The sequence below is a fragment of the Aotus nancymaae genome, unplaced genomic scaffold, assembly GCF_030222135.1.
Source record: "Aotus nancymaae isolate 86718 unplaced genomic scaffold, 86718_ANA_hifiasm-v0.15.2.pri h1tg000008l, whole genome shotgun sequence".
NCBI lineage: Eukaryota > Metazoa > Chordata > Mammalia > Primates > Aotidae > Aotus > Aotus nancymaae.
In genome coordinates this window covers 33,155,986-33,178,682 of record NW_026988419.1, presented here as the reverse complement: position 1 = coordinate 33,178,682, position 22,697 = coordinate 33,155,986, and the positions used below count along the sequence as shown (strand labels likewise).

Here is a 22,697-nt window from a genome sequence, read left to right as displayed (position 1 = left end):
AGGAGGATGTCAACAGAATCACCCATGATTGATCGTCAACATATTTCCTGTCCAGCAACTCAAAATGTCCTAAATCAAGCAATACTAATGCCCAGACTGGTTCTGAAAATTCACTATGGTCTCTGATTTCCAGAATGCCTGGATTCTCTATAATAGCATTTTCAAAAGTGACTGAATAATTTATACATTCCACAGGACAATGCCATTATGGATCTTCAGTTAAATAATCACTTTTTCTAGTGAAGTAAGCAACCTATCTAAAAAGTTGCTAGTAGATGGAAAGTTATCCAAAATTATATATTTCATACTTTATCTGGACAAGAAAGCAATTTTGTAAGTGAAAACAGACAACCTAAATAAACTAATAAGTTTTCAAACTACTAAAGGGCTCCATGGCTTTAAAAAGTACAGACACAGAAAATGCCACTTCTTATGTAAAAGTTTTATTTTTGTAAAAAGTAATGTTTGAGTATACTTACTTTACTCTTTCAAAGCAGTACAAGTACAATGATAAGCATTTGAGTAAAAAGTACCCTGCTTTATGAGCTTTTTTTTAACACAGTGAAGGCATACATACTCTCACTAAAAGTAGAAATACGTAATCCAATTACAAAACATAACATTTAATAAACACAACTGAATAGTCATGAAAAAATAGAGGCTTAATCAAAATATTCTGTTAAAAAATATTAAATTCAAGTTATATGGAAATTTTATGCATAAAAATTATATTGTATAATCAGAATGAATCTTCAGTGGTCATTTCTGAAAAACAAATATTAACTTTAGTTAGAAGTTAAACTTTTAACTTCTCTTTTTCAAAGTACTTTCAAAACTTCACTATTCAAATTAAAATGGGATATTTTAACAATTTACTTCAAAGATATATTATATAATTCTTATCCAAAGAGATCTTTGGATATAAATAAATCTTTGGTGTTTATAAATAAATCTACTCAAAGATATATTATATAATTCTTATCCAAAGAGATCTTGTGGTGTTTATAAATAAATCTACTAACAGAAAAGAGTAAGAAAAGCCAATCTAGGAAAGAAAATAGTTCAATTACACGAGAGTCAAAGTGTGAATTCAATGCATGGGTTTTTTTCCTCCCCACCATTTCTTTTCATGTTGTCTTTGGAGACAGAGTAATTTGTAGGCAGCTCACCTTGATCTACATTTTCTCTCTCTATCTCTCTCATCTGTGATCTAGTACAGGGACGCACTAATATCACCCCCTCCATTTTGTGGGACAGGAATACCTAAGGCCAAACCTCATGCCCACCCTCGGGTTCCAACAAGTAACGTTTATTTCAGCAACAAAGTAGACCTCTCTAGAGATTATTTTGTTGTACTGTCTTGTTGCCTTAATACGAATTAGTCATTAAAAAATAAATTAAAAACCTGAAATTCAAACTGTCCATAGACAAATAATCATTTAAAAGTTGGGAAAATGAGAAATGGAAACTTAACCACTGAAAGTCTCCCGTCCTCTATTCTTAGTTCACACAATTCCAGGACTAGAATCCTAAATATAAACCAAGTTTCCCCTATACTGCATTAAGAAAGTGTCACTTCTTTGCATCAGATGGGTTGAAAGCTTTGGAAGAGGAATGGGAAATTTCAAGTCCACCACTTCTATCAATTTGTCTTGTCCTTCCTGTTCTCAGTCTGCACTCCCAAAGCACAGGCAGTTTCGCTGGGAAGTGGCTCAGGGGAGTTGGCTTGCTTCACAGCCGCCATGGGGGTGGGCAGGGAAAGGGCAGTGACACAGAGCGGAGTCCTGTTCAGTTTTATCACCCGCTGGTGTGTAGGCTTCTTGTAGGAGAGTAACACCTTAGCTGGAGGTAAGTGCATGCCTCCATTTTCGGTGCTCATAGCCCCAGGAGAAGCCTGAGGATGCCCAGTGGCCCCCGTGCCCGCCAGGGCCATGGCTCTGGAAGGCGCAGAGCGCTGAGCTGCCTTTCCGCGGCTACCACTTTGAAACCGGTTTGCTATCGCCCCCGCTGACGTCTGGATGGCACTGGCTGGAGACACCGCGATTGAGGCTGAGTTCTTGACTTTAATTTGGGTACTTACGGAAGGGCCCAAAAATCTAACTGGCTTAGGACTAGTCTTACAGTTCACACCTTCTTCCTCTTCGTTGAACGTTGTCAGTCGCCTAGAAATACAGAAGTGTGTCATTTTCTCCAGGTACAGTTTTAGTAATTCTTAAAAACATCTCCAAAGATTACCTTCAGCATTCACAAAAAGGTTTTGGTCAAGAATTAAAGAGTCAAGAGGTTTATGGGCACCTACCTCATGTCTCATCTCCCACCAAGGTCAGTATGTGAATAAGCAAGTTTACAAAAGATTGGTCTCGATTTGAATACAAATTATGTAAAATCACATATAATACTAATACCAGCTAATTAAAATTGGCATGTTACATGAGAATTATACAATATATCACCCTGTTCCCAAGTATCATGATGTGACCTAGAGGATAACCAGAAATATCACAACTTGTTTTTCCCAGAACTGCAGTTTAAAGAGATTTAGTGAAGAAAAAAAGATTTCACAATCTAATAAATATGAGAACTATGCTTGATATAGTTTGGATGCGTGTCTCCTCCAAAGCTCATGTTGAAATGTGATCCCCAATGTTGGAGGTGGCACCTGGCAGAGGTGTTTAGGCCATGGAGGAGGATCCCTCATGAATGGCTTAGTGCCCTCTCCATGTTAATGAGTGAGTTCTCACTCTATTCGTTCACATGGGAGCTGGCTGTTGAAAAGCCTGGCACCTCTTGCTGTCTCTCGCCATGTGACACACCTACTTCCCTTCACCTTCTGCCATGAGTGTAAGCTTCCTGTGGTCTCACTGGAAGCATATGCTGGCTCCAAGCTTCTTGTACAGACTGCAGAACCATGAGTCAAAATAAACCTCTTTTCTTTATAAATTACCCAGACTGATATTCCCGTATAGCAATGCAAAACTGACTGACTAATACACTGCTGCATATTTTTTCCTCCTCTTGAAGCGTTAAAATCCATGTTAACATATTAAAGATTATAAAAGGCCTATACTAAAGATATCTGTATTTCCCAATCATTCTATAATGAAACCTTTGATGACCAGTAAAATTTGCATTCTTTGGAACTCATTTTGAGGACTGCTAGAATAGTTGTGGACAAACCTTCAAAGACTCCAGAACTGAGTTTACCATTCATTATAAAAAGCCTACAGGGGGAACATTTTTTAAATGACCTTAAAACTGTCAAACAAACAATCATTGTCAAAACCTTGCCTGCTCCTTCAACTTCACTTCCTGAGGAGCACCCCCAGCATTAAGGGTGACTGCAATCCTCTCTTGGATATGCAAGTCCGCATAGCATCAGTGTGTCATTAGAGGTGATTACAACTTAGTGAACTCCCATTCTTGGAAATGGGATAATAATAACATGGTTATTTGAAAATTGCCATCTGTAGCAAAGAATGCAAATATAATATATCCAACCCTAAAACCCTACTGAACATTTTCCCTGGTGACCAGATGGCTCCGTGGGACCTTACAAGTGCTTCTCAGTCATCATCTTCTTTATCCTGTTGATGCATCAAAAATGATGTTTTGTAAATTTATATGTTAAGATGACTAGCACAGAGGAGCGCCTCCATAAACCACTCCTGCCTGCTTTGTTTTCCACATCTTCCACCAGACTCCACACTGAGGTTTCTCAACCTTGGCACTATTACCATTTTGGTCACATAATTCTTTGTTCTGGGGACTGCCCTGTGCACTGTAGGATATTTAGCAGCATCCTTGGCCTCTACCTTCTAAATGCCAGCAGCAACTCCCACCCGACAGTATGTCAACTAAAAATGTTGCCAAACAGTGTCAAATATCCCCTGGGAGGCAAAATCGCCCCTCATTGAGAACCACTGCTCTTGACTCAAAAAATATTTGCTAACTGTAGGCTCAAAAGGCAAAATAAGGCTGGGCATGGTGGCTCATGCCTGTAATCCCAGCACTTTGGGAGGCCGAGGTGGGCGGATCACGAGGTCAGGAGTTCTAAGACCAGAATGGCCAACATGGTGAAACCCCATCTCTACTAAAAAACACAAAAATTAGCTGGGCATGGTGGCTCATGCCTGTAATCCCCACTACTTGGGAAGCTGAGGTAGAATTGCTTGAACTGGGACCCAGGAGGCGGAGATTGCAGTGAGCCAAGATCATGCCACTGCACTCCAGCCTGGGCTACAGAGCGAGACTCCATCTCAAAAAAAAAAAAAAGCAAAATAAATAATGATAATAAAATTATGGCTTTTAAGAAATAAGATCTGTTTTGATCCAAGTGACGGTTAACTACTAAAAACTGAATAAGCATCTCTGCATTACAGTGAAAGACCCAGAGGGCAAATGTAATAAAGTAGTCTGAAATTCCATAGGGTATTCAATTAAATTGTAGAACAGGTGATCAAGAAATCGGAAGATCTGAAGGTCATGAATAAAACCCAGACACTGTAAAAAAAAAATGTGATTTTAAATGTATTTAAAAACGCAGTGAAAGAAACAGCTGTGGAGTGAATTTAATGCTAATAATTTCATGGAACATAGGAAAATACCATTAAATAAAAGTGCTATTTGTGGCAATAGGAAAAAGGAACTCAGAATAAGCCAGTAGAAATTTTAAGTATTAAGTCTAAATAGATTTCTTTTTTTTTTACTATTGCCAATAAAGCCTGGGATTTCACTTCTGTGGGGCAAAAATACTTATCACAGCATTCCCACTGTGTCCACTAATATTTTTAGAATCACACTCTCTCAATAAGAACATGTTACACATGCCATTTACGAAGAATTATTCCCACTTTTTATAAAGTTTTGGTAACTTCCTATTTCTCAAGATCTATATTTTGATGGTAAGACAGAATATTCCTACAGGTGATTAATAAACTTAGTAAGGTCAAGAATTATTATTCATTTCCTCTTCACAATGGCAGTAAAAATGTCAGTTAGTGATTAAAAAAGCAAAACAAATAATCAACACAGCATAGATAACCTCTTTCGAACTGGAGCCATGTGACGCAGGCTTCCAAGTAAAGGCTGTTCTTCTAGAGTCCAACACTCTACCAGCTCATGAGGCACCCGCCAGTAGCTAACACCTGGAAGGTAGAAAGTCATAATTAAGACAGCCACCATCCACTGCAAAATGCTGAGCAACACTGTTTCACTTAAGACCTGCCAGAGTCTGAGGTTCATGCCTCCCGCTTGGCAAAGGGAGGTGTGCACAACATGACAGGAAGTGCTCACATGAGAAGCTAGGGCCAGGGAGCAACACAGCTCACAACCTGGGTCAGGAAGAGCTGGCCACCAGCTTTGCCACTAATTAGCTGACAAGATTCAGCACGTTATTATGCACACTCAGGGCAGCTGAGAGTGAGGGCTCAGGCTCCAGCCAAGCCTGTCTGGGTCTGAATCTACATCTCTCACTCATCAATCATGTCATCTTGGGAAAGTTACTTTTCTGGGCCTGAATTTTCTCAGCTATGAAATGATGACAATAATAGTATGTACCTTGAAGAACCATTGTGATGATTTAAATGACTTAATAAATGCAAAGTGCTTAGAACTGGGTCTAGCATGGACTAAGCACTCAAAAAATGTCAAGTACCTTTATTTCCACTCGTAGTGATAAGGAGTAGCATAAGTATTGTATAGGGGGTGGGTTGTAACACTTGCCCTGTCTACTTCACTGGGTTGCTTTGACATCAAATCAGGGGTACTCTGTGAACCACTCTGAAAATGGCAACCACTGTACAAATATGAGGTATCACCACCCTATAAGCACCTTTTCCAACAAGAATCTGAGCTAGTGAATTAGGCAAAAATGCCATTCAAATGCATTTTAATTTTTAAATCTGTTTTTGATTAAAAGCTGAAAAATGTATTCTTGAAGCCTCAAAAACATTATGCTAAGTGAAAAACACCAAACACAATAGGTCACATACTGTATCATTCCATTTGTAGAGATATCAAGAGTAGGTAAATCCATTAAGACAGAAAGCAGACTGCTGGTTGCCAGGGGCTGTGGGAGACAGTGGAGTGGGGAGTGACTCCTTAATGGGGATGGAGATTCCTTTTGGGGTAATAACATATTTAGAACTGGATAGAGGTAATGATTGCACAACATTGTGAATGTAGTAAATAACACTGAAATGTATGCTTTAGTTATTGTTATGTGAATTTCATCTCAAATTTTTTTAAAAAAGAAGCATATATACACATAAAAAAAGCTCAAAGAATCATGTTGAATAAAAATTGTTTAGAGTAATCTTAAAAGTTCCAATAATGGATTTGGTGTTGTCTTCTTATTAAAGTTCTGATAATAATTACCAATTTAGCAAGCTGGGCATATAAATCGTTATAATAATAGAAATGTCTGATACTCAAATAACTCTATGATCCTCATTTTAAAATAATTAACTTTCTGGAACTGCTTGATCACACTCCAGAACCTATATATACTATAAAAACATTACCAAATCTGGTCCATTAAGTTTGCCTTTTTTAAAAGTCAAATGTATTAAGATATAATTTACATAAAAAAAAATTCACCCTTTTCAGGTACACAGTTAAATGAGTTTTGACAAATGGATATAGTTATGTACACACAGTCATAATCAAGATGTAGAACACCTTCTATCACCCCAAAAGAGCATACCCCTTTGCAATCAATGTCCCCTCCATCCTTAGTTTTGCCTTTTCTGAAATGTCATATAAATGGGATCATACAAAATGCAACCTTTTGTGTCTGGCTTCTTTAGCATGATGCTTTAAGATTCATCCATGTTGCTGTATGTAGCAATGATCATTTCTTTTATCGGTGAGTAGTATTCCACTATATGGATACACCATAATTTGTTTAAAAACTTTCTCTTTTTCCTGCCTATAAAGTAATTCACATCCCTTGTACAAAACCTGGAAAATATAGCAAAGTAGTATATAGGGGAATCAAAGTCACTCCTAATCAGAAGACCAGGAATCGTTGGCTCAAGACAGACTAATATATTTCATTCCAGTCTTTTTTCTAGTCATATGATACACTTTACATTTATTTCCTGCTTTTTATCATTTCTTATTTTATCACGGGCATTCATCTATGCAAAAAGTTATTTAAAATAACTTTAATAGCTTTATTATATTCCATCCTGAGGATATGCCAAAATATAGTTAACCTTCAATCATTAGACATTTAAAGTGTTTTTATTTTGTCCCTATTATGAATAATGCCAGAGAACATTTCTGTTCCTAAGTCTGTCTGCGTTTATGTCTTTAAGATAGATTCCAAAAAGTAGAATTACTGGGTCAGAGAATACGAAGAATTTTGATGCTACTGATGTGACCTAACAAGTTATTTTCTAAAAGTTATATCAATTTTCACTCCTACCAGAAATGAATGAGAGATCTTTACTCATCTGATATATAAAAAATTATTTTTATTAAATATATGTTTCATTGATAAGGAATGAAATTGAGCCTCCTGTCACATGTTTATTTCCTTTTCTGGTCATGAACCTTGTAATTTTTTTTATAGTAGTGGTTGACTTTCTAATCAATTTTAATAAACCTTCTCTCTATTAAGGATATACTTTGTCCAGTCAATGCAACATTATTTATCCTAGTTTTTCATTAGTCTTTAAATTTTATTTATGATTTTTAATGTTTTTTGTTTTAATATTTATGCCTAGCATTCTATTATTGGAACGCTAAGCATGTGGGAGTTATTTACATCCTACTGCTCAAGGTCATTGCCAAGGTCTGATTGCAAAAATTCAAAAAATTGCAACCTCAGGCATAAATGGATTAAGAGACAGGGTCTTGCTATGTCACCCCGGGTAGAGTACAGAGCGCTACCATAGCTCAGTATAGCCTCAAACCCCTGACCACAAGTGACCCTCCTGCCTCAACCTCCCAACGTGCTACAACTTTAAATGTGAGCCAACATGCCCAGCAATTTTTTGTTTTAAAGTTCCTAATACTTTAGATGTTATGTAACCAACTATATTAATCTTTGTCTTTATGATTTCTAAGCTTTTAATGTCTTTCCCTATTAGGAAATAAATTATTTTCTGACATTTTCTCTTCGCTTACTAGTTTCTTTTTTCTTTCATAAATCCATCTGAAACTATTTTGATAAATTATATGAGGTTAAAGTTTTGGTTTTCCTCCCAAGCATATTCCTAAACTACTTATTAAAATACTGACATTTAATACTTTTTTATATATACTTTAAGTCCTGTGATACATGTGCAGAATGTGCAGGTTTGTAAAATGTGCAGAACGTGCCGTGGTGGTTTGCTGCATCCATCACTCCATCATCTACATTAGGTATTTCTCCTAATGCTATCCCTCCCCTAACTCCACCCCCTGCTATCCCTCCCCTAGCCCCCCACCCCCTGAACAGGCCCTGGTGTATGATGTTCCCCTCCGTATGTCCATGTGTTTTGATTGTTCAACACCCACTATGAGTGAGAACACGCAGTGTTTGGTTTTTGTTCTTATGTCACTTTGCTGAGAATGATGATTTCCAGGTTTCACATAGTATTTTCACTAATTTTACTGGTGTTTACCCTTCATCTCTGCTCTATTCTTATACCAGAAGCATATGCTTTTTATTACTATAGGTCTATAGCATGTTTTACTATCAAATAGAGATAGGCTCATCCCCCTAATTACTTCTACTCCCCAAAATGTTATTGGCTATTTTACCTATTTATTCTTTCAGAGGAATTTTAGAATCATTTCCTCAAGATTCCAAACAAGTTCCATTGCTATTTTGATAGACCTATAATTTAATCTGAGAAGAACTGACATCTTTCTAATATTCATATTTCCCACTCAGGATCATGGTACATCTCACCATTATCTTCATGTCTTCTTTTTTATGGATGGATGGATGGATAAATACATTTTAGCAGTTTTCTTCAGAAAAGACCTAAGTATTTCTTGGGTAGTCCCGAGGATAGTCCTAGTTATTTTATGTTCTGCTTATTGATATAGTGAATGGGATTTTCCCTTATAATTTTTAACTGATTTATCATAGGTAAGCTGCTGATTCTGTATACTTACATTGTATCCAACTAGTTTAACCTACTAAATTTAGCACTTAGAATACTCTCAGTTGATTCTTTGGGGTTTTCTAAAAAGACACTGTCTATAAATAACAATGACTCTGTCTTCTCCTTTCCAATAGTTTTTTCTATTACTTCTGTTTCTTATCTTACGGATTTTCACAGGCCTTCCAGAACTTTGTTAAATCACAATGATGCCTCATTACATGATTTGAAAATGGATAAAATCAGTCACATACTTTGTAAAAGGTATTGATCCCAGTTTTCTACTTCAGCTTTCTTTCTTTCTTTTTTTTTTTTTTTAAGAACGGAGTCTTGCTAGGTAGCCAGGCTAGAGTGCAGTGGTGCAATCTTAGCTCACTGCAACCTCCACCTCGCAGGGTTAAGCAATTCTCCTGCCTCAGCCTCCTGAATAGGTGGGACTATAGGGGTGCACCACCACGCTCAGCTGATTTTTGTATTTTTAGTAGAGACAGGGTTTCACCATGTTGGCCAGGATGGTCTCAATCTCTCAACTTCATGATCTGCCTGCCCCGGCCTCCCAAAGTTCTGGAATTACAGGTGTGAGCCACCGCACCCAGCCCTGCTTCAGTTTTCTAAGTCAGTGGCCTCCTGGACATCTTGCCATTCCAGAGGCACAGAGACACAGAGAACACCATGGAGTTTGGTCTCCAACTTGAGTATAACTGTCTCAAAGCAAATTAAATATAAAGTAGTAAGCTTAAAGATGTCATCCTGCCTGCTCGAGGGTATGACTGGAAAGGAAAAAGGAGGGAAAGTGAGGGGGGCAAAGTTGAGGAAAGGAAGAAGGACTGAGCTGGCATCACATCTGAAGTAAGAAGAGCTGATATAGTGTTTTGTTTTGTTTTGTTCTGTTTTGAGACGGAGTTTTGCTCTTCTTGCCCAGGCTGGAGTGCAATGGCACAATCTCAGCTTACTGCAACCTCCGCCTCCCAAGTTCAAGCCATTCTCCCACCTCAGCCTTTCAAGTAGCTGGGATCACAGGCATGTGCCACTATGCCTGGCTAAGTTTTTGTATTTAGTAGAGATGGGGTTTCACCATCTTGGTCATGCTGGTCTCAAACTCCTGACCTCAGGTGATGCACCTGCCTCAGCCTCCCAAAGTACTGGAATTATAGGCATAAGCCACCATGTACAGCCGATGCAGTTTTTAAAAGCCTCTTCCTCTCCTTTTATGTCTCGCTCTGTCACCCAAGCTGGAGTGCAGTGGTGTGATTATAGCTCACTGTACCCTCAAACTCCTGGGATCAGGCAATCCTCCTGCCTCAGCCTCCCAAGTAGCTGGGACAAGAGGTGCATGACACCAGGCCCAGTTCTTTTATCCATTATGTAACTGGCAGTCAGTCTTTACTAGCTTTTAGGATTATTTGAGGAAGGAATATGTCTTTGGATCCAATTTTAGCACTTGCTATCATACTTTGCACCTAACAGACACTCAATACATGGTTATTAATTAAGAAAAAAAATGCTTAGGCATAGAACAGAACACATAACCTTCTGTGATCCTTATGAAAGTGTCAGAGCCCTTCTGAGACTCAGTTCCTCATCTATAAAAATAGGAATGGTGCCGGGCACAGTGGCTCACACCTGTAATCCTAGCACTTCCTCATGAGGAAGGCAGATCATGAGGTCAAGAGATCAAGACCATCCAGGCCAACATAGTGAAACCCCGTATCTACCAAAAATACAAAAATTAGCTGGGTGTGATGGTGCACGCCTGTGGTCCCAGCTACTTGAAAGGCTGAGGCAGGAGAATTGCTTTAACCCAGGAGGCGGAGGTTGCAGTGAGCTAAGATCACAACACTGCACTCCAGCCTGTTGACAGAGCAAGACTCCATCTCCAAAAATAAAAATTAAAAAATTAAAAAAATAAAATAGGAATGATAAGTAGCATACAGGATTTTGTTAGGACTTAGAGATACTAAATGTAAACTACTTATCAGGGGATATCAAACAGCATTATTATTATCAACTCTCGCTCTGTAGTTTGATAAAAATGATCAGTTTTCAAAGTGTACATTTAAGATTATTGTAATTATTTTATAAGGGCTCTTTAGACATATTCCCCAGTATTATTTTCTCTCCATTTCCTTGATTTCATATTTTATGCTTAATTTGAAGTATTTTTACAATGCACAGTGGGTACTAAATGAACTCTTAATTAAATTAAATAAGCATAACTAACAGAAGCATATTTAAAGTTACTGAATTATAAACTATTAATAATATCTAGCAACTCATGGGATTTAAAGATTTGTAAGTAAACTGCTTCAGTGTTACCTTGAGATAACAAATACATTCACACACTCAAAAGAATATTTTTCCAAAAACAGAAATGCAGTGTATGAGCTTACTTTGTCTTATTTAAAAAAAAAAAAGTCCACCTACTTCCATGAAATAAAAGAATTGCACTGTACCTTTTCCTTCCCAAGCATCAAAGGCATCCATTATTTTCTTCAACTCTGCTACTGAATAATAGCTCCAAATGTACTGAACATTATTTCCCGCCTCTCTAGAAATATTGTAAAAAGTAATGAAAATATACTACCTAGGTATGGATGTGTATATATACATACAGCTAAGAGACATTTAATAAGAGCTTGTTAATTAAGAGAAAAAATAGGTAGGCACTGAGTAGTTGTTCTGTGATCCTTAAGTATATATATATCTACATATATAGATATATATGTACACATTATATAATATATTAACCTACATTTCGATCTCTTTTTACCACAGTATTTTATTAATTCCACAATATACACCATGCAGACAAATCAACACATCTTTAATATCAAGTTTAAAAAAAAAAATCAGCGAACTCCAATGAACTTAGAAAATATTCACCTTTGACCAGCATTACGCCAGGCACTTACATATCTCACATAGAAGCATCCCTATCTGTAAAGAATTCAGAAACTGATGACATATTTAATCACCTAAAAAGGAAAGCTGATATGATCCTGGAATAGTCACTAAAATCTGACCCAATCCCATCTGCCAGAGAATTTTTTTAAAAATTGCTAAGTGAATTAACCAGTGTAAATAAGATTACAGGAAAAATATTAAGTAATAATTCTTAAGAATTTAACATGTTCAAGTCACAGAATTCTAAAGCTGGAAGGGATCAGGGAAGTGCTTTGTCATTTCTCAGAAGATTCCAAGGCAGGCTGGCCCTGGGTCACTCAGCAGACCTGCTGACTTCTTATGCCAATGCTTTTATGGTCTAGGAAGACACCAGGCATGTGGCTTTTCTTTTTTCTTTCTCTTCTTTTCTTTTCAAGCCTCTCAAGGGAGGGGATTCTGATGCAGACTCCCAATTGAGAACCACTGCACTAGATCATGGAGATGGCCTGCACTTATCCATACTGTATGTGAAATGATCTTAATTATAATTTCCTCATAAAGCAGGCCTATTTCAACAGCTATGAGGGCTCACTCTGTCTACTGAGAGGTGTTAATGGTCTTTCCTAGTCAAGCACAACATTTCATTCAGAAACACCTCTTAGAAGAGACAAAGACTTTATTTTCTTTTTCACATTTAAATTTGGACATACCTTTTAAAAATGCTTTTGCTGTGAATTCTTCCTCCCAGCTGCTTATCAATAGCATCTGCTCCATCAGTTTTTGTGGCATACACACCAATAATTCTACTCTCACAGCTTGCACCAGATGTGTTAAGATAGTGGAGAACCCAAACTGTTGGTTTATTGCAGACCAAGCCATATGAATCACAAAAGTCTGTTAAAGCCTGAAGCAAAAAATATATATAAAATTTGAATTTAATTCTAGAGTAAAATAAAAATGAATATGCTCCATTACTTTCATGTAAAAGCTGAAATTCTAGTTGGTCATAAGAGAAATAAAAATATTATAAAGTTCAGCTTAGTCTTTACACCTTTAAAAAACAAACATATATCATTTGAATTAAATGGAGGAGGGAAGGACAATCACAAAAAATACCACCCAAAAACCCAATACCTTTTCATCTACAGAATCCTGTCCACATGGAAATTCCATTTTATTTCTTACACCTTTAGTCTGCCAACAATTACTTTTAATTTTATAATCTTTGTAAGATCATTCCTCCACTGCCAACATCACTTTTAATTTTGTAATCTTCGTATAATAACTAAAAGGTAGACCTTTTTCTTTTCCCTTATTTTCTCCCAAATTTCCTATTTAATACAATCTTCCATTCACCTTCTACTAACTAACCCCATGGTTGGTCCTTATTTTTAATTCCAAGTTCCAATCCTGGACTAACCAGATTGATTTTTCTTTTATATTGAAAGAATGAATATATAAGCTCAATATATGCTGCCTGAACCCATTTGGCATTTATCCCCCTAGTCATTCATTCATTTGAATATTAAGTTACTACTTTGTGCCGAGCTCTAAGATCCAGAAGATATAATGATGAACAATGGTGAGACGGGGTCCCAGCCTTCCTAGAGTTTATAGCTAATGCAGAAGATAAACACTGAATAAGCCACCAGCACCCTGTGTAAGAAATGCCATCAGTCAGACAAGGTGCTCCAGGGCACAGAGCAGAAGGGCTTCTACTTTGTTGTGTTCAGTGCTGTATCCGAAGTGTCTGGAATAGTGTCTAACACAAACAAGATGCCTAGTATTTACTGACTCAGTGAATGAAAATGGGGCCCTACCATGTCTTGCACTTTCATTTAATATTGCTGTCTAACTCCTGTATTGGTTTGCAATTCTACTTACACATACATCTACAAGAATTTCCGACTATACTATAAACTTCAAGGGCAAAGAACTGCATGTTATATTTATTGGTGTCCCACACATCCCCTTGTACAGTGCCACAGGCCCTTGAAACAAACATGTGTTGGCTGACAGCATGAATTTGGGCATGCTGTGTCCTTTTTGAATAAAAACCAGGAATAAAAGACTATGGAGCTGTGACTTCCGAAGATGAATGAGCATTAACCCTCCCCAACCTGCTAGTCAGGCCTCATTTTGCAGATGTGACAACAGCACTGAAAGACTATTCTTTGAAAATAATGGTTTAGGAATAACTTCAGTAGCAGAACCCATATAACTATGCAAATTCCTGAAGGGGATCTGGAACCAAATCAACTTTCTCTTCATGCTGCGCTCCTAAGAAACAACCACCCGCCAGCTTGCTTCCTAAGACATCCAAATCAAAGAATTCAGACCAATTGAGATCAGTTTTCACTATTAACAATTTTCTAAGAAAAATATTTTTCTTAGATGCTCAAAAGTGCTAATTAATAACACATATAATACTTTCAATAAGATAAAAACAGATAATTAGGATTTTCAAATCATGTAAAGATCTTTAAAATGTGATTTAAAATAGTAGCATCTTAAAAAGAGATTTACTGATCTCAAAGTGAACTAGCCAAACTAATGTTTTAACTTAGTAACAAACTACTACACTTACTAAATCAAGTAAGATACTTTTATTATTTATCAGGATCACTCTTTTCAAAAATCATTTTAGTAAATAAAATAATGCCACTATACCCTCACATAGTATAGCATTTCCCTTAATTAAAAAATAATTTCAGGAGTTCTATAAAAAAAGCCATCAAAAAAAAGCCACCAAAAAATTGTTAAATCTTCAATGAGGAATATAAACTCAATCAACTTTTGAGTGGCAATAAAATATACTTTCCAAGAATTTTGGCCTTAAAAAATGAGAAGTAGTAGTAAAGAAACACATCTTCAAAAATGTATAAAAACTATTTTGTTTGGTTAATGTGAAAACACAGGCTATGCAAAATAGTACATATTGCTTTGTGCATCATAAATATATATATACATATATATATTTTCAAAAACTTAAAAAAATGCCAGGACCTTTTTAAGTTCTATATTTGACCTTAAAGAATATGTCTCCATTTCATTGGCCAAGTGGTCCGACAGGCTGTACGGATAAGGGATGCCAAAATAATCAGCCTCTTCCTGTAGGGCAATGCGGGTTTGCTCATCTGTGGGAATCTGAACTTCTCCGTGAAGGTAATCCAAAAGGTATTTAAATAGACGTCCATCACGGTCAATAACACAAGCCCCTAGAAAACATTCAGTTCAAAATGATTGTACAGATTCATACGTCAATCAAAAAGATTTCATCAAATCAAATGAGGTCTGAGGACCTCTAGAATTATAAATGTTTCTTTCTCACATAACAGGTAACATCGAGTGTTCAAATAGGTTTATGTAATCTAGGCTAGACTTTTGTTTGTTCATTCAAACACCAAATATGATATACCAGCAACCCTCTGCTTACAAACAGGTGATACTGTAAAACTGAATCTGAATGAGTTGTGTGGGAAAATCACCTGTAGTTCTATAATACTGCACATAAGTTTGAATGCAAACATATAGGGTTGCCATGTTTGGTTGTATTGGTGTACTATATATACCATGTTATGCCAAGGGGGCAAGAGAGGCTAAAACCAAATCCACACTCTGTTCACTGAGCCATGCACCCTGGCATGGAACTGCATCTTCCAGGATAAAAGGGCACCCTTTTCTAATTTGTGTACAAAGAAACTGAATAAGTTACTGGTGGACCTTTGCATTCTCACCCACCATATGGGAAAATATATTCCAAGATCCATTTGGAACACTGGATGCAATGACTATATTCCTGCAGTGGCCACTGCAAAAGCTAAGGGCACCTCACACTGCTGGTAGAAACAGAAGTTTACCCCTAACCTTATCTCATCTGGACTAGAACAGGCATATGGAGGTGCTCACTAAAGAGAGCATGTGGGGTGCTCATCACTATGTCCAGTGTTTGCATATCGGCAACATTACAAACTTGGGGTTCCTAGCTCTAGGCATGCTAGACGATTGGAATTATTGGGTTAGTCCTTTTGTACTATGAGTATCCAAACTTTAAAAAAGAAGAAATGCTATACTGTACTACTTTATAATAAAATATTTTTCTTAGATAATTTAGCAGAATAATAATAATAATAATAATAATAACCTCTGCATGAGATTAGTCAGTAATTCCTTTTCTCCCTTAACTAGCTCACAAAAGAAGGGATTAAGAAGGTAAAATTTAGGAACAGAGAAGAAAACTAAATCCCTGCTTACCATCTTTGCCCCAAAAACCTTTCTGCCCAGATAGACACCAAGCCCTGGGCACCTGCCACTCGTGATTTTATTTCCCTATTTTTTCAACTGCCATTTAACCAGCAAAGCATCCTAACACCAGGGTTATTAGCAGTAGAATAGTCCCTCATGTTTAAGACTCCTCAATCGTTCTCCTCTAACACAGAACCAAGAGTGGGTCTGGCGCTCATATGCAGTGCAAAAAACCTCACTCGTGTTGATGAAGTTTCTTTACAACCAGTAGTATGTTCAGTGAGTTCCAGAGCACTCGAAGGAGAGAACAGCCCCAGAACCCGACCTGTGTGATTTACAGTTTCTTCTGAAACCCAGTTTTCAGTCCACTGCCCCTTAGCACCTGACGGTATCAATGCACAGACATTTTCTCAGCCATGCACATCAGCCACACAGCAAGACTATGCAGCTAGGCTAGGTGGCGAGCCCAACACTAAGTCTATAATGACAATGACTGCTCTGTTAGCAATAAGGGCAGCTGCTTTCTCCAGACAAACACATTTCTAACTTGAAGAACACAGAGAGAAGCAAATCTATTTAATCAGTGTCAATATCAATCACTGGAGGCTGCATGAAAGTAACAAGTTTCAAAATATAGTTAATCCCCATAATTAGGTCATGATGAGCCTTTATGAACTCTTACTTCTTCGTCAACTTTTAGCAACAGTATCACAGATTTTCAGAAGTAGTGTTTAATTTCTCTATTACTTAATGAATCTCCATAGAGTCCTAATGATCTCAGTAATTAGTATATTCATCTAGTACACTTCACTGTAAATTAGGAAAATCAAAGGGAATTTAAACTGGACTCTTGTGTTAATAAACATTCAGATCATGCTTCCAGACTTTGGACATTTACCTGACTCATCTGTTTTTAGAGGAAAGCGACCACTGAACATAGATGCCAACATGGAGTCCTTAAAGCGGCACAAGGACTCCCGCCGGGCTGTGTAAACACAGCCACCCACGTTCAGTCGGAGAATATCTAGCACCTCTTCTTCTGCCTCGTGGCCTTCCATTTCTCCCCCAGACACCTGAATTTTTGTCTCCCAACACTTTCAGAAACTTCGAAACAATGATGTCTTGGTCTCTCTCTGAAAAACAAAAGACAGTCATCCCTGCTATTTCCAACAAGACACTAAATAGACAATAAAATAAATACACTTTAACATGACTGAAAATAAATTCCTCAGTACTGGCAACATTGAAGGATTTTATATAATATAAGAGAATTTCGAGATATGCTAAGAAGTTGGAAAATGCTGGCTCAGAGGATTTGTAAAAGATAATAAACAACTAACCCAATCATAGCTGTTGAAATGACTGTTTAAGCATGGTAATGCACTCTCTGTCACACAGCAAACAAAGGTGAGGCCTGCTTGTGATCTTCAGTATTCACATATCTTTTTAACCATGGTAATTATGCCTGAGGGAACCTCTAGACTGCAAAGATCAGTGGACACCATGGAATTGAGCTGCTAGGCTCTACCCCTCACCAGCCCGAGGATCTTGGGCAAATTACTTATCTTCCTCTTCTATAAAATGGAGGCAGTGATGATGCCTACCTCAAAGGACTATCAGAGGAATAATTAAAAGAACATAAGAAACAGCAAAAGAGCATTTAAAACAGTCTCTGGCTCATGATAACTATTCAATAAATTATAAATATTATGCATAATGATAGAAATTTAACCATAAGGTGTCTACTGAGGGACTTGATGATATTGACTTTGAAAATTTAAGAAAATAAAGGAGCAGGAATTATTAACAATGATAACTGTAATTCTTAAGTTAGGTAACTAAGGAATATATAATTTATCAACTGAGATCATAATTCTTCTTTTAATTTTTTTAAATTTTTAAAAAATTAGATAGGATCTCACTGAATTGCCCAGGCTGGTCTTGAACTCCTGGGCTCAATCCTCCTGCCTTGGCCTTCCAAAGTGCTGAGACTACAGGTGTGAGCCACCACACCCAGCCTGAGATCAGAATTCTATTTATACCAGCAGCCAGACTAGTCTAGAACTACAAATAACACCTCCAAATCACCCAGCTTCTTCACTGTGAAATGGATGAAGCTCCCAGGAAGTTTTAAGGATTGGATTTTTTAGTCCATTCTGGAGATCACAGAACCACAGATGACACTGTGGTGTTCCCCCACCTAAAACAATACTGTGATGAAAAAGGTACTCCTAATATTGAAAATCTGCAGTATCCACACATTTCACAGCAAGTTTGAAATGGCTGCCTAAAGGCTCAACTACACCCATGTCATTTCACTTTTACTCAATGACCAACTAAGATCGTTTTGTAGATGCCAGTCTGCAATAAAATGGAAGGAGACCATTAAAATCTGAGGAAGACCATGTGTGTAGAACACAGTCAATAACAGAAACCATTACGGACCAAAGGTCCAGCCTTCCAAAACTACTTATGAATGTGACTTCTTGCACTGCCTAAAAGTTCTGGGCGCAGCACTCCAAAGATCCATGTGTGAGAACCACCTCTGAGGCGTGGGATGGCACTAGTTCCCTCTGTCTCATTACCAGCTCCCTGGAATCCTACCTATTCTTCAAGGTCCTCAGCAAACCTAATTTCTTGCATGACCTTCCCACGTATCCTTCTGCCCCACCAAGTTAGAATCCTTGCACAGTTCTACAAATATACTTTGTGTGTCTGTCCACATTTTATATCACTTGTTTAATCCCTACTTTTTGGTCTGTAGGCCAAGGAAGCCAGGGCCTATGTCACTCTTAATAACTCCCATTTATTGAATGCTTATTATGTGCCAGCCACTGTAAGGGACACTTGACACACATTACCTAATTCACACAAAAACTCTACTGGATGGAAATTATTGTCCCTGTTGACAGATGAGGCCACTGGGGTAAAAAAATAGTGATGTGTACAGGGGCCACACGAAGGCTGACTGATAATAGGTTGTGAAGCCAGCCCCAATCCAGACTGGCCGGACAGACCCCAAGTTCTTCCTGCTGTACCCCACACCGCCTCCTCCAGCACTGCTTCACCCCTATAGCTCCTGACCCAGCCCTTTCACTCACTAAGCATCTGTACATCTCAACACTCGGCTACAAGAACACAGCAGCACCCTGATCCCGAGGATTTAAGAGCTACTTCCCCTACCCCAACCCCAGGCAGTCTCTCCTAAAGAAAGAACCATCACCATTCCAAGGCTATGCCAGAGGGGCACTCCCCAGGCCCCATCCTCAAATGCACCCAGTTAGGCTCCCTGCGATGTGGAAAGTGTCCAGCCCTCGGGGACATGTCCCCCAGAGTGCGGTCCTATGAGCATCTGCATCAAAACCATCAGGGACGCTTGGGAAAACAAAGTCACTCCAGCCACAGCACAGAGTTCCTCAGAAAGTCTGGCAGGGGTCGGGATCTGCCCGCGAACCCCACTTTGAGAAAGTGGGGGTTCAAAGGGCTCACACTCCTCTTCCAAAGCGGGAAGAGCAGGGAAGAGCTGCGGAGCCAGAAAGTCCCGCCAGGGTCTTCCGAGGCCTGGAGACCCCAAATCGGCCCGAAGCCCAAGTCTGCAGCCCCGGACACGCCGTTATCAGCGCGGCCCGCGCCCTTCCTCAGGGTGCCCAACCAACTTCCGGGCCCGCGGCCCACCCCGCGCCCGGCTCCTCCGCACCAGCGAGTGGGGCAGGTCGGCAGCTTCCAAGACTGACCTGCTGCCCGCCCGACCCTCGGCGCTGCCGCCGGCCGCCGCGGGGCGGACGCGAAAGTGAACACCTCCTCCGCCGATCGGCAACTCGGGGAGCAGAGGGGCCCCAGCGGCACCCCCGTGCGGCCTGGCTCTGCGGCGGCGGCGGCGGCTCGGCCTAGGGAGAGAAGGAGGCCGCTCCCCGGGCACGCCCCGCCCCAGACTGGTCCCGCCCCCTTGGGCCGCCTCGGAGTCTGATGGGTCTTCCATCCCGGAGGAAAATGAAAGACACGGGAGACAAGGCCAGAGCTGAATCCCGAGAGATGGTTTTGTCTGTTTAGAGGCTGGTTTTACAGATGAAGAGAAGAAGCAGCCACAGAAGTTGGGATTGTCCAAGGTCACTTAATAAGTGGAAAGAATTAGGATGTTAAGTGTTCTCTCATGGTCAGTGCCCATCCCTCTAAACAGGGCTGCTCAGTGCCAACGTGTATTAATATATTGCACTTGGATAAGTCTATTTGGATAGTATCTGCAGCTTACAAAGCTTTTTCAGACACAGCATTCTTGTTTAGTCTGTGAGAGTGCTATAAAGGGTGATATTTATTTCCCATTATAGCAAGGAAATTTGAGACAAAATCAAACCATTTATTCAACAGTTTTGTACACCTGACACTGTGCTAAGTGCTTTGCATGCACTACTTAATTTCCTCTTAAGGATATCTCTAAAAGAGTTCTTCCAGTTTCTAGCAGCATCTTACCTTGTGCAAGGTACTGTGCTAGGTATTTCCAAAAAAAAAAAACAGTCCTGTTTTCAAGATGCTTTCCCAGAATCAATAATATTTGGTTCCAAATTTCCCTGAGAAGAGAATTAGCCAAAGAGAGGTAAGTCAACCTATCCCCTTAAATATTAGCAGTCTTGGGAGAGAGGGAAGGTTTGTTTAAGCTGTAATTATTAAACACTAGCTGTGGAGCAGGCACTGAGAGTTAAGGACTAGATGAGACAAACAATGGGCATTCAACCTCACATTCAAGTACAACATGCAGAAAACCTGTTCTGTAAATATTTGAGGCTTTATGGGCCATACACAACTACTCAACTCTGAGTTGTAGTGTGAAAGAAGGCATAGGCAAAACCTAAACAACTGAGCATTGCTAGTTCCAACTTTATGGACACTGAAATTCCAGTTTCATATAATTTTCATGTGTCATGAAATGTAAAAATGCAGCTTTTTCAAACCCTTAAATATGTAAAAGCCATTCTTAGATCATGGGCCAGACAAACACAAATGGTGGTCCATGGGCCATAGTTTGCCTGCCCTTGTTCAAGTGGCAGAAACAGACACTAAGCAAAGTGGTGACAGACAGTGATAACTAGGTGTGAGGAAATGGGTGGACATTTAAGTTGAGGGCTAAAGGGTGAGAAGGAGTCCACCTTCTACAGTGATGGAGGAAGGGTATTTTATAGGAAGAAAGGAGGGCAAATGGAAAGCCCCTCAGGCAGGAGAGGACTCAGCAATCTGTAGGAAGAGAAAGGCTACTAGTATGTCTGAGCCTTGGTGGGCATCAAGACAGGCGGGAAGATGAGATGGGATGAAGTTGAAGAGAGAGACCCAGGCTCTAAAGTATTGTGTGGCCTTAGTAGAAGTTTAATTTGACTCTATGCATGATGAGAAGCTACTGAAAGGTTTTAAGAAGGGAAATGACAGGATTGATTTACCAATAAAAAATAAATCACTGCAGCTACTGAGGTGAGAATGGATTGGAGAGGTATGAGATGGATGTAGATGACTATTGTAGTAATCCAGGGGAGAAATGTCATAGTTCTCCTTGAGTAGTGTTGGCAATAAAGAGAAGTGGATGGATGCAAGAGGTGTACTTAGGAGATAGAAATGGCGTAAAATTTGTTGATGGATTAAATACAATGTGTTAATATGAATCCTCTGAGAAGCAGACAATACTATCAGATTAGACATGTGAGAGACTTACTGAAGGAAACACCTATGAGGTAATAATAGGGAAGCACCTGAGGGGAATTAGAAAAGACATTAGACAGTTTCAACCCTGTGGAGAACAGGAAAGGAAGAGTAGGAAAAGTTGTAGATATGATACAGTTCTGAGAAAGTTTCAGCACAGCTAATGGGAAGTCTTCAAGCCAAAGTCACCCATATCAGAAGAGTTCTGTGTCTCCCAGGAATGGATCTGCCTTACATCCCTCAGCTCAGTTGCTGGCGGGGAGCAGTCAGTGGCAGTCCAGCCTGGAACATGGTGATAAATTTTAGAGGATACCCGCTGGGGCATCAGTTAACAATACTCCCTGCAATTGGGAACTGAGAAGTGCATTTTCATGGCTGCCATATGTGGAATTTAAGGGAAAGGGGAAAATGTAGGAATATCTCTAAATTGTTGGTTTGAACAATAGGATGATAGTGAGTTTACCAAATCGGTGAATTATGGGAGAGGAATATGTTTGAGGGAAGAGATCAGAAGCCTTGTTTTAGACTACTAAGATTCAGATGTTTATCAGACATCCAGGTAGAGAGATCAATGAGCAATTGAATAAATCTGGAGCTCAGGAGTAAAATTATTCTGTGTTGAAGGTATATGTTTTGAAAGCATAAACATTTAAAGCTATGAGAGTTAATTATCTGCAGAAAGGGCAGATAAATGAGAAGAGACAGCATGAAGCATTGACTTCAGCACTTAGAAGTCAGGCTTACAAGGAAGAGCCAATAGGAAGGAGGGGAATCAGGAGCATGTGGAGT

The 22,697-nt window shown here is 39.0% G+C and overlaps 1 protein-coding gene across 2 annotated transcripts; it reads right to left on the bottom strand.

Annotated features, from left to right (window-relative positions):
- Nucleotides 1-421: 421 nt before the first annotated feature.
- Nucleotides 422-17,378, bottom strand: KCTD18 (potassium channel tetramerization domain containing 18). Of its 2 annotated transcripts, XM_012473233.3 has the most exons (6): nt 17,125-17,378; nt 14,988-15,199; nt 12,692-12,885; nt 11,552-11,646; nt 5,042-5,144; nt 422-2,162 (listed from the first exon to the last, which is right to left on the bottom strand). In XM_012473233.3, exons 1-6 carry the CDS (start codon nt 17,282-17,284, stop codon nt 1,643-1,645), a joined length of 1,284 nt encoding a protein of 427 aa, XP_012328656.1. In that variant the 5' UTR covers nt 17,285-17,378; the 3' UTR covers nt 422-1,642. The 2 variants fall into 2 exon arrangements, with proteins under 2 accessions (XP_012328656.1, XP_021526376.1); XM_021670701.2 differs by lacking the exon at nt 14,988-15,199 and having other exon boundaries at nt 17,125-17,212.
- Between the last annotated feature and the right edge of the window lie 5,319 nt (nt 17,379-22,697).

Coding starts and splice junctions, on each gene's coding strand:
- KCTD18 (XM_012473233.3), bottom strand. CDS start 17,284: ATGGAAGGCCACGAGGCAGAAGAAGAGGTGCTAGATATTCTCCGACTG. Junction 12,886..14,987: donor CAAATATAGAACTTAAAAAG/GTCCTGGCATTT, acceptor TTTTTGCTTCAG/GCTTTAACAGACTTTTGTGA. Junction 5,145..11,551: donor TGATGCTTGGGAAGGAAAAG/GTACAGTGCAAT, acceptor TCTACCTTCCAG/GTGTTAGCTACTGGCGGGTG.